Below are 16400 nucleotides of genomic sequence, written 5' to 3' on the forward strand. Positions count from 1 at the left end.
CAACAATAGACCATATAATTGTTCCAGATAACATGCCTTTCAAACCGGAAAATGTAAATATTCTTGATGATCATGGACTGAACTTATCCGATCATTTTCCTATTATATGCACCTTTAATCTAGGCGATTCACTTACTCGTCTAAATCTGTCTAATTCTTCAACAAACATAGCCTGGAATAAAGCTCTGTCAAATGGTAGTTTAACCGATTATGCGTTTGCTGTTTCACAAAACCTTTGGACAGTAGATACGAATCAAACTGATATAGAAAAATATTACTCTGAAATAGTCAACGGTCTTGTTCTAGCTGCAAGAGATACTCTTCCTATCGTTAAGCATAGAAGACATTTGAAACCATATTGGAATGATCATCTAACGGAGTTACATGATTCCATGATTCAACGTCGCAATGTATGGATCAGTGACCATAGACCGCGTGGCAAAGAGTATGAGTCGTATTTGTCATATAAAAACTCAAAGAACTGTTTTAGGAATGAACTTCGTCGAGTCTATGACGAGTATGTATCCGATATGTCTAATGATATTGAAAAATCTCTCGACGTAGATCAACGCTTAGCATGGTGTATTATAAATAGTCGCCGATCAAGGAATACATCTGATATCCTACTGAAATTGAACAATAAACTTGTAAATGATCCCAAGAGCGTTTGTGCTGAATTTGCAAATCTTTTTGAAGCAATCGCCAAAACTTCAGATCAAACTGAAGATAAAGTCAACATTAAACTTTTAAACCTTATTCGCAATCGATGTGATAATGAACCGATTAGACCAGTGTATTTTGAAGAACTATCGAAACTTGTGATTAATTTGCCAAATGGAAAAGCGTGTGGGCTTGATGGAATATCCTATGAGCATCTTAAATACGGCGGAAAATTATTATTGAGACATTTGTGCAACCTTTTTAATCTAATCTTTGATCAATGTATAACACCTGTTGATTGGAAAACAAGTGTAGTAATTCCGCTGTTTAAAGGTGGAAAAAAGTTGAAGTCTGATATCGAATCATACCGTGGTATATCCTTTATACCTTGCATATCAAAAGTGTTCGAAAAATTACTGGATAATAGACTAAATGAACGACTGATAAATTTTCCGAATAATCAACAAATGGCATATCAGAAGTATCTAAGCAGTATATATGCCTCGTTTAATTTGCAAGAATCAGTACATCACTACAAGGAGAGAAATAGTTCTATACAAGTGACATTTCTTGACAGCAAGAGGGCGTTTGATACGGTTGAACATATTGGACTAAAAATTAAGATCAATGACCTTGGAATTCATGGCAATTTGTGGAAATTGCTAGATCATATGTATAGAGATCTTAAAAGTTGTGTGCAATGTAATAACGTTGTCTCTAGATTTTTCAGTCTTGAGAGGGGCGTTCGACAAGGGAGTGCTTTATCAGCGAAACTTTATTTGATTTATATAAACGATCTTATTGATATACTTTCTACGTCAGGGAAAGGAGCTGTTATGCTAGATTTAAATGTTGGGTGCCCTGTACAAGCCGATGACATCGCTCTTATATCGCCAACATTTGCCGGAATGCAATGTATGATTGACATTTGTTACAGTTACAGTGTTAAATGGAAGTTTGAGTTTTCACCCAGTAAAAGCCAAGTTCTTATATTTTCTAAAAGAACCGAAACGTATGGAAATTTAAAACTAAATACAGATGTAATTCCAGTGTGTAATAGTGTGAAACATGTTGGTATTCTACTTGATGCTAGATTTAATTCAACCGAGAGAACTTTAGCAGCCTGTCGTACAATACGTTCTATTCATATGTCTATTATCAGATTATAGGTGTCCATCCGTCTCTACTTAATCCCATCACATGTAGTAAAATTATTGTCCAGCTATGTTATAGCAAAGGCCTGTATGGATGCGAACTGTGGAACAACTTGACTAAACACGAACTATTACTACTTGAACGAACGCATCGATATATTTGCAAATACGTACAAGGTTTACCTAAGTTGACCAGAACTGACAAGTGTACTTCTTTGCTAGGATGGATTCCTATTGAAAGTATCATTAACATTAATAAGTTGTTATTCTTTGGAAAGCTGTGCAATATGCCATCTAAATATTTGCCGAAAAACGTCCTTATGTCAAGACTTTTGATGTTTTACCACAAATGCACTGAAAATAACTTTGGTTTTGTGAATGATGTCATCCGGATTATGCAGAAATATAATTTAGTAGGCCATATTGAAAAACTATTATCGACAAGCTACTTTCCTGTGCAGAACCAATGGAAATCGATAGTTAAAAAAAACGTGTATACGAGTATGAAGAAAACGTTCTCAAACAACGCCTAGATAGTGATCATGACTTCGAATATTTTAAACTGATTCATAATTCTATTGAACCACATCGTGCTTGGACTATCTTACGCCAGTACCCATCTTTGAAGTTTCAAGCAAAATATGTTATATCTCTGTGTGCTCTGGTAAGACCAAGCGAACCTGATGCTGAATTACTGTTATGCCATAAGTGTGGTTTTTTCTATGACAATGCAATTGTGCACATTTTAATACAATGTAGTAGTGTATCGTCAACAAGAGACTTATTTTGGATAGATCTGATTAATATTGGACCCATTGAGTTTAGCGCAACGCTCCATGCTATGGAAGACTAACTCTGCTATCATGTAACAGTGACAAATTTTTCCTTCTTGAAAAATCAGATGCAGACAGTTTCACATACTCTTGTGTAAAGTTTATCAATAGGTTATGTAAGGAATATGACAGTTAATTTGATATTTATTACAACTGAAATATCTAAATAGACATTATTCGATTATCTGAACATTTATTTATCTATTCTATTTATTCAATTATCTATTTAATTATTCATTAAGATAGCTATTTATTTAATTATTAAGTTTATTTATTTATTCATTTATTCTATTCAAATCTTTATTTACATTCTCAAAATTAATACGTTAACTCTGTATTATAAATTATTTTGTATCTATGTTCATGTATATTCATACTCTCTTAAAGGAGGATAATAAACATATATATATGTAGGACTCTAAAGTGCGATGGTACTCTAAAGTGCGATTGTCACGCTAAAGTGCGATGGTCTACGCTAAAGTGCGATGGTGTTAGACGCTAAAGTACGATGGTTGTTTGTTTGTTTTAGTGCAAATAGATGACACGCTAAAGTGCGATGGTATGACACGCTAAAGTGCGATTGTATAAGACACGCTAAAGTGCGATGGTATAACACGCTAAAGTGCGATGGTCCGGCAAGCTAAAATGCGATCGTATTTGACAAGCTAAAGTGTGATGGTATAACACGCTGAAATGCGATGGTATTGCATGAAACAGTACGATGGTATATGACACGATAAAGTGCGTTTGTATAACACACCATTAATCCGATGGTGAAACGGGAATGGGGTTAATGCAATGGTTTTTGTTTTTTATGTGTTTATAATAGTTTTTCTTTTATTGTATTATTTATGAATCATGCCGTCTTTTGAATTGTTTTACACTAGTTATTGTGTTGTCCTATATAGCCTTATTTAATGCTCCACGTTGAAGGTCATAATGTAATTAGGTGCATACACCAACGAAATTTTGTCTTAAGTGTATAGTTGTTTCGTTGACAAATACACCGCATTTGTTTTTGTTTTTTGTTTTGTATATAAATCAGACCGTTTCAATTGTCGTTTAATACCCTTTGGGCGTTAACTTATAGATTAATATCTGCGGGGTTAGCCATACGGTAACCTATAGTTGATTAGAATTAATGACATTTAGCCTTGGATAGAGATTGTCTCATTGGCAATCATAGTATGATACTAATCTCTGGTCGTTTCGTTACTGTCTTGATGACCAGTATTCGTCTCTTTCACAGACTTGTCTCATTGGCAATCATATTATGATAATACATCTCTAGTTTTTAAGTTGCTGTCTTATTAGCGAATATGAATCTCTTTAACAAACATACTTTTACTTTTACTTTTACAAATTGTGACTTGGATGGAGAGTTGTCTCATTGGCACTCATGCCACATCTTCTGATATCTGTATAATAAAACCTATTGTAAAAAACATTTTATAAAATAATTCAATTACAAAGTAAAAAGTAGACTTTAATTGACCCAACTAAATGACATGGAATTCATAAAATAATTGTCTAAATCAAATTTGGACGAATTAGATATTTAGAAACTTGATGAATTTTGCCATTTTCAAGCTCTTTTAAGGTATATACCTTCCCCTTACTGTCGTCATTTTCAATGTTTATAACAAGTCCTTTCTTCCAATATCCTGAAAGAAAAACGTTTGTTCACGCTGATAGAGCTGAATTTGGTTTTAAGTCAATAATTTCATTAACTGCAGGATGAAAGGTTTGCATTTCTGTAATTTTGGATACTTTTTTGGGGAACAACTCCTCCGGATACATGCTACTGTCCCATTCTTCACGATTCTGAAAAGCGTAAAAATAAAGTTACAATAAAATATAACATTAAATCAAAGCATGAAAATAACAAATGTAACAAATTGAAACAATCATTAAAAAAATTGTTCAAGTGATTATGAATTAAACAAAGTCCCTAATTAAAATATAAAAATTTCGCTATTAATGCAAATATTATGTTTTTTTTGCTTAAAAGTGTCATAATACTTTGATTTAGCATTCAATAGTACGTAACCAACAAATAATAGATTACACTCTATTTGTTCACCTTGATTCTTATTTATATTTTGTCACAATAAATAAGTTTCTTACTTCAGACATATAGATTTCGGTTTCCAAGTGACGGCGTTTAAAGCCTGGCATACCAGAATCAGTATGTTGTATGAATCTCCTTGCATACAGGTCTTTATAATATGGGCTAACTTCTGACTGAAAGCAAATAAGAAATGGTTTAATAATATTCTATATTTTTTAAGCGTACATAACATTTTGTACACAAACTACGCCGTTGGTGTTTTCCTTTGGTTTGTTTTACATTGGTTTTACGAGACATTTTATAGCTGACAATGTTGTATAGGTTTTGCTCATTTCTAAAGGCCGTACTATGACCAATAGCTCTAAACTTCTATATCATTTGGTCTTTAGTGGTGAGTTGTCTCATTGGATATCAAACTACATCTTCTCATTTTTGTATTCTAACTTTTTAAAACAAAATTAATTATTAAGTAAGTATAGATCCTTATTTACAACGCTTAGTACGCATGAATAAATAGTTATTTACATTTGTATGAAGTGTTTGAATAATTACTCGTAATACCTAAACACACACCATGCAGTAAAAAAGAAATAAATTTCGTTTAAAAATACCATTGAAATTGATAGTGTTTAGGCTGTATTTTTAAGAGCTACTTTTTTAAAAGTTATAAAATTTACGTACTTGATGTAAACTTGTATTGCGCATCATTTGTGAATTTGTGATATCTTGCAGTGGCTGAGACATTTGGAGCTGCTGTTGTGACGGTATCATTTCATTCGATCTGTTAGAAGTCTGTACGGTATTATTTACCTAAAACGACAGAAATATTTGTATTTTTAAATAGGGTATTAATTTTAAAAGTATAATAAGATTTACAAAATTTTGTGACCAATTGAACTTTTTTTCAGAATTAAAAATTCAAATGTAATCCAATTACCCAATCTAAACGTTTAATAGTGATCAAAACATCTTAGCAATACTTACCTCGACATTTTCAACGCCATTTTCGGGCTGCATATAATGCACATTGCTAGTTATAGTTTCATTTCCTGTTATTACCTGAAATGTAAAGAAAACAAATAATCATTCACAAACAAGTACTATGTACACAAATTCCAAGTACTTTATCTTCCATTACAATTTTTTTTAACCTTATTACAATTAAATTATAATTGTAAATAAAAATGACTTAATTTGAAAACAATTAAAATAAACAGTTATGTAACATACCGATTCACTTTCATTGATCATGTTGGTAATTCTTGTGTTCCACAACGACTCAACAAATTCCTGATAATCATTTTCTGCATCCATTCTGATAATTTCTTGAGCTTTTTTATGCACACTTTCACTGTTAATCTATAATTATGCAATACTCTAGTTCAGGGAAACAATGCGCATGTGCAAGATCGATCGTGATTTTGCGTTATCGACTGATTAGATATAGGCGAGCGCCGATTTGAGAAAAAGCCTCTCGTTAAGGTTTTTAATGCACCTATCTAACACACAGCTAATTTTGGTATCAATTGAAAGAAAAACTTCTAGAGCATACGATTTGGGTGGTCGTCAAAGTTCCCTATGGTCACGTTTCTTGCAAATCTCACGAGAACACAGACATGTCGAAATACTTTGGATTATACGGTGACATTTAACATTGAATATATCGGCATTGTTGTAAATATATTATTCATTTTTATCTAAGATAGCTTTGACTACATTCTAAAAAGACATCGAATCCAAAAAAAAGAAGATTTTATGAAAAATTAGTTAATTCAGAGTCATCTGTCAGACCAACTCTCAAATGTAAAAAAAATACCATATTTTTTAAGATTGTCGGTGTCAATGACTTATTAAAACTCTGATATGTTTTGTTTTTATAAATTCCATATACCTTGAAAAGATTGCGACACACATCGAAGCTCAATGATGGATAATAAATGTTTGACGACTTCTCTAAAATCTGCATTATTAAACGGTATTCCGGATCTGTATCGTGTTCATCCCAGACGCTCAAAATTTATATAAATCGAGTATCTAATATGCACAGGTAACATTTGAGTTGCCAAAACACAAGTCGTGTTTTAACATATTACTAAATAGATATTCGTATATGTGTTAACGAAAGACCATTTTAAGCATTACTAACGATATTGGTATGTGATATGTAAGCAGCAGACTGCATTTTGTAGAATAGTATATTCTTAAATATTATCACAATTACTCATCATGGATGAGTGTCTAAGTCCTGTGAAATGTGCGCCACCTCCAATGAAGCGCGGTCGCATGTCCATAAATTGGCAACGCTGTATAATATGTCAAAATATTACACAAGAGACTCTCAGTATGACAACTGATAGAGGTTTTACAACCTTAATGAATGCTGTAAGGCAAAGACAAGATGATGTGTTTAGGTTGTTTTTGAGTGAGGTTGATACATTAGATGACATTATTATGAACAACATAAAATATCACAAAACTTGTTACAGGCCATATACAAGCAAACACAACCTACCGTCTCCATCAAGTCGTATATCTGCTGCAAAAGTTCAGCAACAGCAGTCTCAAGCAGAAACTACAAGTTCATGTTCATCTCCAAATATCCTTACTAGATCTAGGCTATCACAAGATTTTTTGTGTTGTATCTTTTGTAAAAACAAGACCTTTAAAAAAGATCGAAAACTTCATCGTGTTTCCTCGTCTATGAGGGTTCAAAGCCTTTTTGAAACAGCAACTAAACATGCTGACAATGAAATGCTCTTTCAAATTGCAGATAAAGATTTCACATCAAATGCTTTATATCACTCTGGTTGCATAACAAAATACCTTTTGCGAGAAAAAGAAATTAAAGCAGAAACCAATGAAAATAATACTGGTACCATGCACGATAAAGCATTTACCTCATTTGTTGAGTCTATCAGCGAAGAATTGTTCGTTCACAAAGTGGTGTTCTCCTTGTCTTATCTCCTTTCTAAATATAAATCATTTCTGCCAGAAGACGTATCATCTAAATACACTTCTTATAGACTTCAACTCAGATTAAAAAATCACTTTCGAGAACATATTGTGGTTGATGTAAATCACGGTCAAGGGGAGTCTAACTTCGTATATAGTAGTTCTCTCACATTGCCCGAGGCAGTTAGAACTGCTATTCGTTTCAAGGCCGAAACAAAGTTTACTAAACTGCAGATGTCTGCATGCACTTCAAAAAACGACCAAACCGACGAAAACCAAATATTATATTCAGCTGCTTCAATTCTCAGACGTGAGATTAAAAATGCCGTTGTCCCTATGGATACTTATCCTTCAGTTGATGAAATGTCTTTATCGAAATCTATAGAGACTGTGCCTTCTGTTTTGACTGGCTTTATAAATTGGCTTATCGATGACTCTCACAGCCAAGTAGATATCAAAAACCATTTATCTGACATTCCATTTGAAAGTATAAGGAAAAGCTTAGCTTTATCTGAATGTATAGTTTCATTGCACAAAAAAGCTTTATCACCCCTTTACATTGGCCTTGCATTACAGTTACATCATATGCATGGTTCGAAAGCTTTGATCGAGACATTACATTCGCATGGATTTTGTGCATCATATCATGAGGTAAGGCGATACCTTACAAGCCTTGCGTGCTCTGAATTATCTCAAGTTCAAAACAATACATACATCCCCAGTGGAGTTCGCCAATATAACGGCACAGTCTCAGTCATACATGAAGGAGCTGATAATGTCGACATCAATGCAGAAACAGTTGATGGAAAGGATACTTTCCATTCAATGGCAAGAGCGGTATTCCAGGTATGTGAGGAGATAAATGGTGAAACTGAGCATCTGGAACACCAAAAAGTCGCCCGAGGTCGCATAAAAACCCTGCCAATAGACGAGAAAGTATTTTCCCTTACCACATGTGCTCCCTTTACAAAGCCGAAGCAAAGAGCTGAACCTAGCCGCAAGAGTGACGTTTATTCAAAGCTTTCTGCGTGTGTACTTCCCTATGCTGAAACCTCTGATCTTATCTGGGTGCTCCTTAGAAATTTATCAAGGACTATTGTTGACCTTCCATACAAACAACCTTCGTTTGAAGGACAACAAATTCCATTCTGGACTGGATTCAATAAGCAGATCTCGAATATTAGTACCACTTATCATGTTGTCAGCTATCCGCCAATCATTGACGCAAAAGCTTCCGACATGGGCACTGTGTATACAACAATGAAAAGGTGTGCTGATATGTGCCAGAAGGCTGGTCAACCATTTTCTATTCAAACTTTTGATTTACAATTGTACGCAGTGGCACAACAGGTAAAATGGGATAGACCTTCTGAGTTTAAATCACACATTTTACGTCTTGGTGGCTTTCATACCCTATCGTGTTTTATTTCATCAATAGGTAAGATATGGGGAGATGGTGGTCTCCGCGACCTGCTAGTTGATTCCGGTGTGTATGCAGCTGCAACGGTAGACCAAATGCTTTCAGGAAAGGAAAACAGTTCAACCGTGCAGTTAGAGGACTCACACTCCTTTATGAGACATTAAAGACACTTTGGATCTGTTCGTTCTTTGTTTGGATCAGACAACAAAAGTGTTTAGAAATCCCTGAAAGCATTTTTGCAGGCCTCACAGAGTGTCATGATAGTTTTACGAGTAATGACCGTACATTTGACATGCTTCAGAGTCTAGAAAAAGCTCTGAATGACGACCTTGGGTCAAAAATGAACGAGTTTCGAGAATGGGGTGGTCATGTTTCTCCTACATTTCGTTATTGGGATATGCTACTACAAGCTTTAGAAATTATGCTGATAAATATCCGAGCTGAAAGAAATGGCCTTTGGTCTCTTCATTTGCATTCTATTTTCTCAATGCTTCCTTACTTCTTTGTAGCCAACAAAAACAATTATTCCAGATGGACTCCTGTCTACCTTTTAGATATGCTAAACTTGCCAACTGAGGCAGAAGGTCTTTTTTCGATGGGTTTCTTCTCTGTTCGTCAAAAAGTTGGATCGTTCAATGGCGTTTGGAGCGACATGGCAACAGAAAAAACAGTGATAAAAGATTCAAAAGGAGACGGTGGCATTGTTGGTTTAACAAGGAAGAAGGCTTCATTGATAAGATGGAATCTTACAAGGCATGTGCTTAGTCAGATAACATCGGCAATGAGAGCACGTGCGTGTCTTGTCCAGGTTGATGATCAATGTCACGATGAAGCAAAACCAGCTGCAATGAAAAGGGATGAAAAACATGTACAAGATCTAATTGTTTATATTACAGAAAACATGACAAATCCATTTGACGTTGATAATCACCCCCGTCAGCTTATTAACATTTCAACTGGTCTCCATGCAAGTCACGATATTGAAGATTCACTGTTAAAATCAGTTGAAACTGGAAGAACTAAAATGAAGATATTTGTTGAGTCATCTCTATCAACAGACAAGGCAGGTAGCTTTTACCATCCCATCCAAAGATCAGGACTGAAGACCTTTGAAGATATGAACCCCAAAGTACAACTAAAATGCAAATCTGGGCAAGTTGTAAAAGGTCATTTGAATCCCGAGCTTGTGTTTAGACGTGCACTATCTCTAACTAAATGTAGAGATGACGTATCTGTGGAAACTGTTTTATCCTATCCAATTTGTCCCATTCCCACTGCATTATTTCATGACGATGGAACTATGAGGAAGACAAATAAGTCTGATCTTGCCCATGAATTGGAATATTTAGTAGGATCAGTCCCTAACATTCCTCCATTCGACCACAGTGCTACAGTACTAATAAGAGATGGCATGAGCTTAGTTCAGTCATTTGATGTTAAAAGGATGTCCACATTTGGAGACTTGGCCAAATCTTACATTATGCAGGTACAATCATGCTTCCGATTCACAGACAAGGTTGTTGATGTCTCCGATCGCTATGACACTGAACATTCCATAAAATCAGCAGAGCGTCATAGACGATCGGCAACAACAACTACGCAAAAAGTTTATCATATCGCTGAAGGCCGAACTGTTCCAGACTGGAAAAAATTTCTATCAAGCAACAAAAACAAGCAAGCTCTGATTACTTTCCTTGGTGATTATCTGAGCCGCAATTTGTCTGATATGTTCCAGGAGGAAAATAAATGTTTAGTTCTTGCCGGTGCATTTTCCAATCCAGAAATAGTGCGACAACTCTCTAATGAGCATGTAATCGATCTCCCAGACCTTTTCTGTTCGCACGAAGAAGCAGACACAAGAATCTTGCTTCATGTTATACACTCTGATAAAATCTTTCAGCAGTTGAATATAAGGGGACGAATCATAGTCAAGTGTTCCGATACAGATGTTCTTGTGCTCTGTGTTCATTATTTCAAGGTTCTTGTGTCGACTGAACAAATGTGGTTTTTGACGGGGTCAACTAATTCTCTTAGGGACTGTAGAAGGTACATACCAATCCATGAGTTAAGTAAATCTCTTTCACCTTTACTAGCTAACATTCTCCCTGCAGTTCATGCTTTAACTGGTTGTGATACCACTTCCGCTATATTTGGGTTTGGCAAAAAGACTGTATTCAAGTTGATAAGAAAATCTCCGAGTAAGTTTACAAATCTCCAAAACTTTGACAAGATGGATTTTTCCACATCGTTGTCAGCAGCCAGAGAGCTTATTTCAAGCTTGTATGACCCAAAAGACAAATTCGCTTCATCACATGTTGACTTAAACAAGTTACGTGTTAAACTTGCAACATGCAAAGACACAAGTTTGTTGCGATTGCCACCAAGCGAACCTGCATTCAAAGAACATGTTTTGCGGTCATGTCTTCAAACGAAAATTTGTATGTCCTCACATCTCGATCACCCAAATCCTTTGTCTCCTTATGAATACGGATGGAAAAAGAGTTCACATGGCCCGGATCCAGTCTACTTTTTAGGCATGATGACGTCCGATTTCCTGCAAGATTTAATATGTTCTTGCAAGGGGAAATATATATGTAGCAAGTCATGTATTTGCCGAGAGCAGCAGATGTCTTGCACTGAGCTTTGTCCATGTCAGGGTAGAGATACCTGCCAAAATATATATTCTAAAGAGGACATCGACCTCGAAGATCAAATGAATGACGATGATGAAGATGAAAACGATATCATTGACTAACGAAAGAGTATTTGAGCGAAGGGGCAACATAAATTTTAATTTGCCTCAATGTTATTCAATGTAAATATGTATATTATTATTAATTTTGTGTTTTTGTAATCACTCTACCAGCTGAAATAAATGGTTGTATACTTAAGTTCCGTATGCGATGAAAGTGGTAGTTAAAAAAAAAAAAAAAAAAAAAAAAAAAAAAACTTGCTAGTGATCTTCGACCTTGACGTGGTTGGCAAGCTTAAGACAATTAAATCATAATGTATTTATAACTGTCGAACTAACAGGAGACCAAAATAACATATATTTTTAACTGTGCTGTAAACATGGTAAATGTGCGCTTTAAAGCAGTTTTACGATATGTTTTAATATAGTTTTATCAATATTTTGTCGGTATAAAAAACATGCTAGGCGAGACATTAGAACTTAAAAAACTAGTTATATATGTTATTAATATAAAACCAATAGAATTTGTGTGTTTTCGATGCAAAATTAAATATTACCGAGCGTTTTGCGTCAATACCCGTAAAAATTATGATTTTCACAAAAATACGAGATTTTTTCATTTTAAACACTTTTTTTTTAAATTTTATTTCAGAAACAAAAATTAGATAGACTATAGTTTATCAAATGATATATTTCATATTATATTGCAGATGAATTTGTTTTTAAAACTGCATTTTTCGAACAATATCGTCAAATTATGACATATATTTTTTTCCATTTTTTGCCGTTTTTAGAAAAATGTGACCATTTCCCAATTTGACGACCAGGCAATTCTGAATGTACGATAAAAAACCTTTCAAATGATATATCATATAGCCGTGTGTTAGGTATGTGCATTAAAAACCTCCGAATCCTTGTTTTGGCGCTCGCCTAATACGAGATTTGATGAACTGGGGGCATTATCAGTTTATTGATTTATAAGATCGGCATCGTTATTACTGTAATCAGATTATTTATAAAAAGTGGTTGATTACACTGACAGATTAAAACAGACTATTTTGACTGTTATATGATAATTAATCTTAATTACAAAAGAAACGGTTTGATATGTCACCTGACTTTGCGTGTCACCTTCACGCAAAAATGGACAGATTCATGCTGTGATGTTCACTTAGCAGATATATTCAACAAGTTACGGGTGCTATTTCATTACCATATCTTAGGTCATAAAAATAAAAGTCAATCAACACCTAGGCCATATGGTATCATGAAGTTTTACCTTAAACTATGTATCTCACCAGGCGACAGTTAGACAAAATTAATATACCCTTAATAATTATAATCATGTTCTGACAGTTACCGTTAAAACATATGTTCAAAATACTAGCCCTGATTGCATGCGTGTATTAAATTTACATAAAGGTATCGTGCTGAATTCAAATGCATCAGATATTGACAATTTTGAAAGGAGGGATCTGGGTCGTTCAGCATTTTATCTTGTCTTATCGTGAAGCATACATAATATAGTATGCAGAATATCTAATTAATTTCAATGAGATTTTATAAGATCTTAAACAGAATAAAAGATACTTTATATATTTTTTTATATCTTCAGAAAGTAAATGTTCACACATATATATAGTTTGGCATTTGATTACATACTTTGAATGAACAGTTCTGTTGTATATTTATTTTTGTGTCAGAAAATTCACGTTAATAGGTAGAAAAATGATAATAAATGTGAAAAAAAATATTGTTATATTACAATTAATTTAGAAAAAAGTACACCCCCCCTAGACAAAAAAAAACAATGATTGTCGTCTTGTCGAAAGCAAGGAGATCTTCAAGATTTATGAGTGAAATAACTGCCTACTTGGATCTTTTGACATACTTCTTTGTTTTTGACAAGCTTGAGAAATTTATTTCGCGAAAGCGAGACTTGGCGATCCTAGATTCCGTCGTCAGCGGTAACGCCGGCTGCGTCAGCATTTAGGTTCAGTCTGTGGTTAAAGTTTTGTTTAACATCAAAATCTTTGTCAAACATAATGGAATTTCGGGAAATTGGGACTTAAGCTTCTTTATGAACAAAATACAGTATCCAGGACAAAATTTTGCAAATATTTATTTTCATTTCTCCGTATTTTATTACTAAATGGACTTCGTTTTTCCTTAACAGTTAAATTCAGGTTTTGTCTAAGGTTAAAGTTTTTCATGCAGTCATCAATAACCGTTTTGTTTAATCGTCCAGTTGCAAGTTAAATGCATATCCATGCAGGTCAAGATCATGATAATGATATATGAATGTTGAAACTGTTTTGTTCTACATTGCGCTTGACTTTTCACTTGTTTGTTCAAAATGCAACAGTCCGAGTAAAGACATTGTATAGCTTATTAGTGGGTGTGGCTTTTTTCTAAGAGTTATTAAAATTCCATACGACGAACTGTACATAGCTGTTTGTTTTTATGGGAACTTTTTTATTATGGGTTGAACAAGGAACGTATATACTATTCCAAGGTTAAACGATCAGACTATTTATACAATATTGAAAACATAACATTTATGAAGCCATGGTTATAGTTTATTGAATACTTCGCATAATATCAACTAGCTTTGTGTTATGACAAGAAACAACTTTTCAAAAAGCTCCGTTTTACATGACAATCATATGGTTTAAACTGTTTATCTATATCCGACCGACACAAGCCAAAGAGAATAAATTATGCAGTGTCACCGTTGAATGATATACTGTTTTGGCAATTAATGCCATTACGTCAGCATGTATCAGGAAATTATTCTCAATCTCCAAAGATGATATTTCTGCACATAAACTTCCTCGAAGTTCTTGGAAGCTTCCAGGGACTTGTAGACCCTCGTTCCTTCTTTATCAAAAATTTCGTTTTGGTTATTTGCAAGGTAAATTTCAAGTTTCCTTCAAATTTCTTTCCCAATTTTCTCCCGTTATTTTCAAACACTAGGTCTCGAAATTCTACACAATATTTTTTTTACTTTAATAAACATAAACATAAACCAAAAAACAGATGACACTCAACGACTTCACAGGTAAACGGGAAAGCGGCGGGCATCCTTAACATCGAATATTGATTTGGACCAAATGACTTTGCCCCCAGTTCATCCAAATCTCGCATATTCTCGCATGAATTTTAATTAAACGCTTGACCCACTCAGAATTCTAGGTCGCGAACACGCTTTCCCTGAACTACTCTATTAAAATGTTTTATAAATCAAGTATTGTAACAAGAAGGAATTTTAACTTATTTTAAACATACAAATTTATGTTATGCAATGTTTTAATTTGTTGTTTAATAGAAATATTTATATCATTATTGCGCTTTTAAATAGAACAAGGTTTTCGCACTCACCTCAGAATTTGTACTTAATGCACCAATTGTTGCAGAATCAGTGGTTAATTTATTATCTATCATCTCAGACTGCTGGTCTTCATTATTTTTCTACAAAGACATTTTTCATGTGAAATCTTTATAATACACTGGTACAATATAAGATAACAAGTAATAGATATATTTAAAATCTTATTTACGACTTGTGTGCAATTGACAACCCACTTTAGTGAAATATTTTGTTTTACAAGTTCCATTATTTTTAATTTATTTTATATAAACAAGCAACTATTTTAATACCTGATTAACAACCCCGGGTTCTGCATCAGTAATTCCATTAATTTTCTCTGATTTTAAGTTTTCATTTAATGTCAAGTTATTGTTGTCGTCATCATCTTCCTCTACATCCACGTGAGCCATCTCTAGAAATTTTTTTTCCTCTTTAGTTAGATTACACTTTGCAACCTAAACATAAACAGTACAATAAAAAAAATTATTCAAGTATAAATAAACAAAAGGTTGAGTGTTATTGTCCAGTATATGCATGTAATATTTGTCACTGTACGTTCAACATGCAAAAATCATTTTTCACTGTGTTAACTTGAAGGAATTACCAGAAATAATAAAACTATTTACTTATATTTTATAATAAACACAAACTTTAAACTTGGTGTAATGTTTTATTCTTAAATATAACCGTTGGATTCGTGTATAAAATTGTGTTTATAAGATGATCTTTTAAACTGTACTTTTCAGTGTGGGGTTTTATCATTATCAAACATCGTATTGCAACCTCTTTTTTTTTGTTTTTATATATGTGATTTGTGTTTAAATTGAACATTGTCCTATTTGCAATGATACCTCATTTTCTTATTTATAATTAAAAAAGTTTATATAATTTACCTGTTCTTCTAATGCCATCGAAAAGTTTGGTCCCTTGAAAAATCTCTGATGGGGTGTCATTGGTCTAGTAGATTTGTTCACTCTGTTGTTATATTTGTAATAAAACTCTCCAAGTAAACTCGGCCAATCTCTTGTGTCAACAAATTGGGCTCTAAAGTATGCAACAACTGTCCTATTAAATCTTTCCACGCGTCCTGAAATTATGGTGTAAAAAAGTGTTATAACATTGTTTTAAATTCTATATTTAATTAATATAGCATATTGAAGATAATAGTTTGGTTTAGTAATTTATAGGTATACCGTTTGTCTACATTAAAAGTATAAAAAAATTACAAAATAACGTTTTAGCGTCCCC

The 16400-nt window shown here is 33.7% G+C and overlaps 1 protein-coding gene across 1 annotated transcript; it reads right to left on the reverse strand.

Moving 5' to 3' along the window:
- Window positions 1-4330: 4330 nt before the first annotated feature.
- LOC127720864 (uncharacterized) lies at window positions 4331-15566 on the reverse strand. Its single transcript, XM_052227611.1, has 7 exons — window positions 15443-15566; window positions 15164-15253; window positions 5949-6077; window positions 5703-5777; window positions 5400-5528; window positions 4775-4891; window positions 4331-4471 (listed from the first exon to the last, which is right to left on the reverse strand). The coding sequence occupies exons 1-7, from the start codon at window positions 15560-15562 to the stop codon at window positions 4331-4333; spliced, it is 801 nt and encodes a 266-aa protein (XP_052083571.1). The 5' UTR covers window positions 15563-15566.
- Between the last annotated feature and the right edge of the window lie 834 nt (window positions 15567-16400).

Source organism: Mytilus californianus, unplaced genomic scaffold, assembly GCF_021869535.1.
Source record: "Mytilus californianus isolate M0D057914Y unplaced genomic scaffold, xbMytCali1.0.p SCAF_11, whole genome shotgun sequence".
Classification (NCBI taxonomy): Eukaryota; Metazoa; Mollusca; class Bivalvia; order Mytilida; family Mytilidae; genus Mytilus; species Mytilus californianus.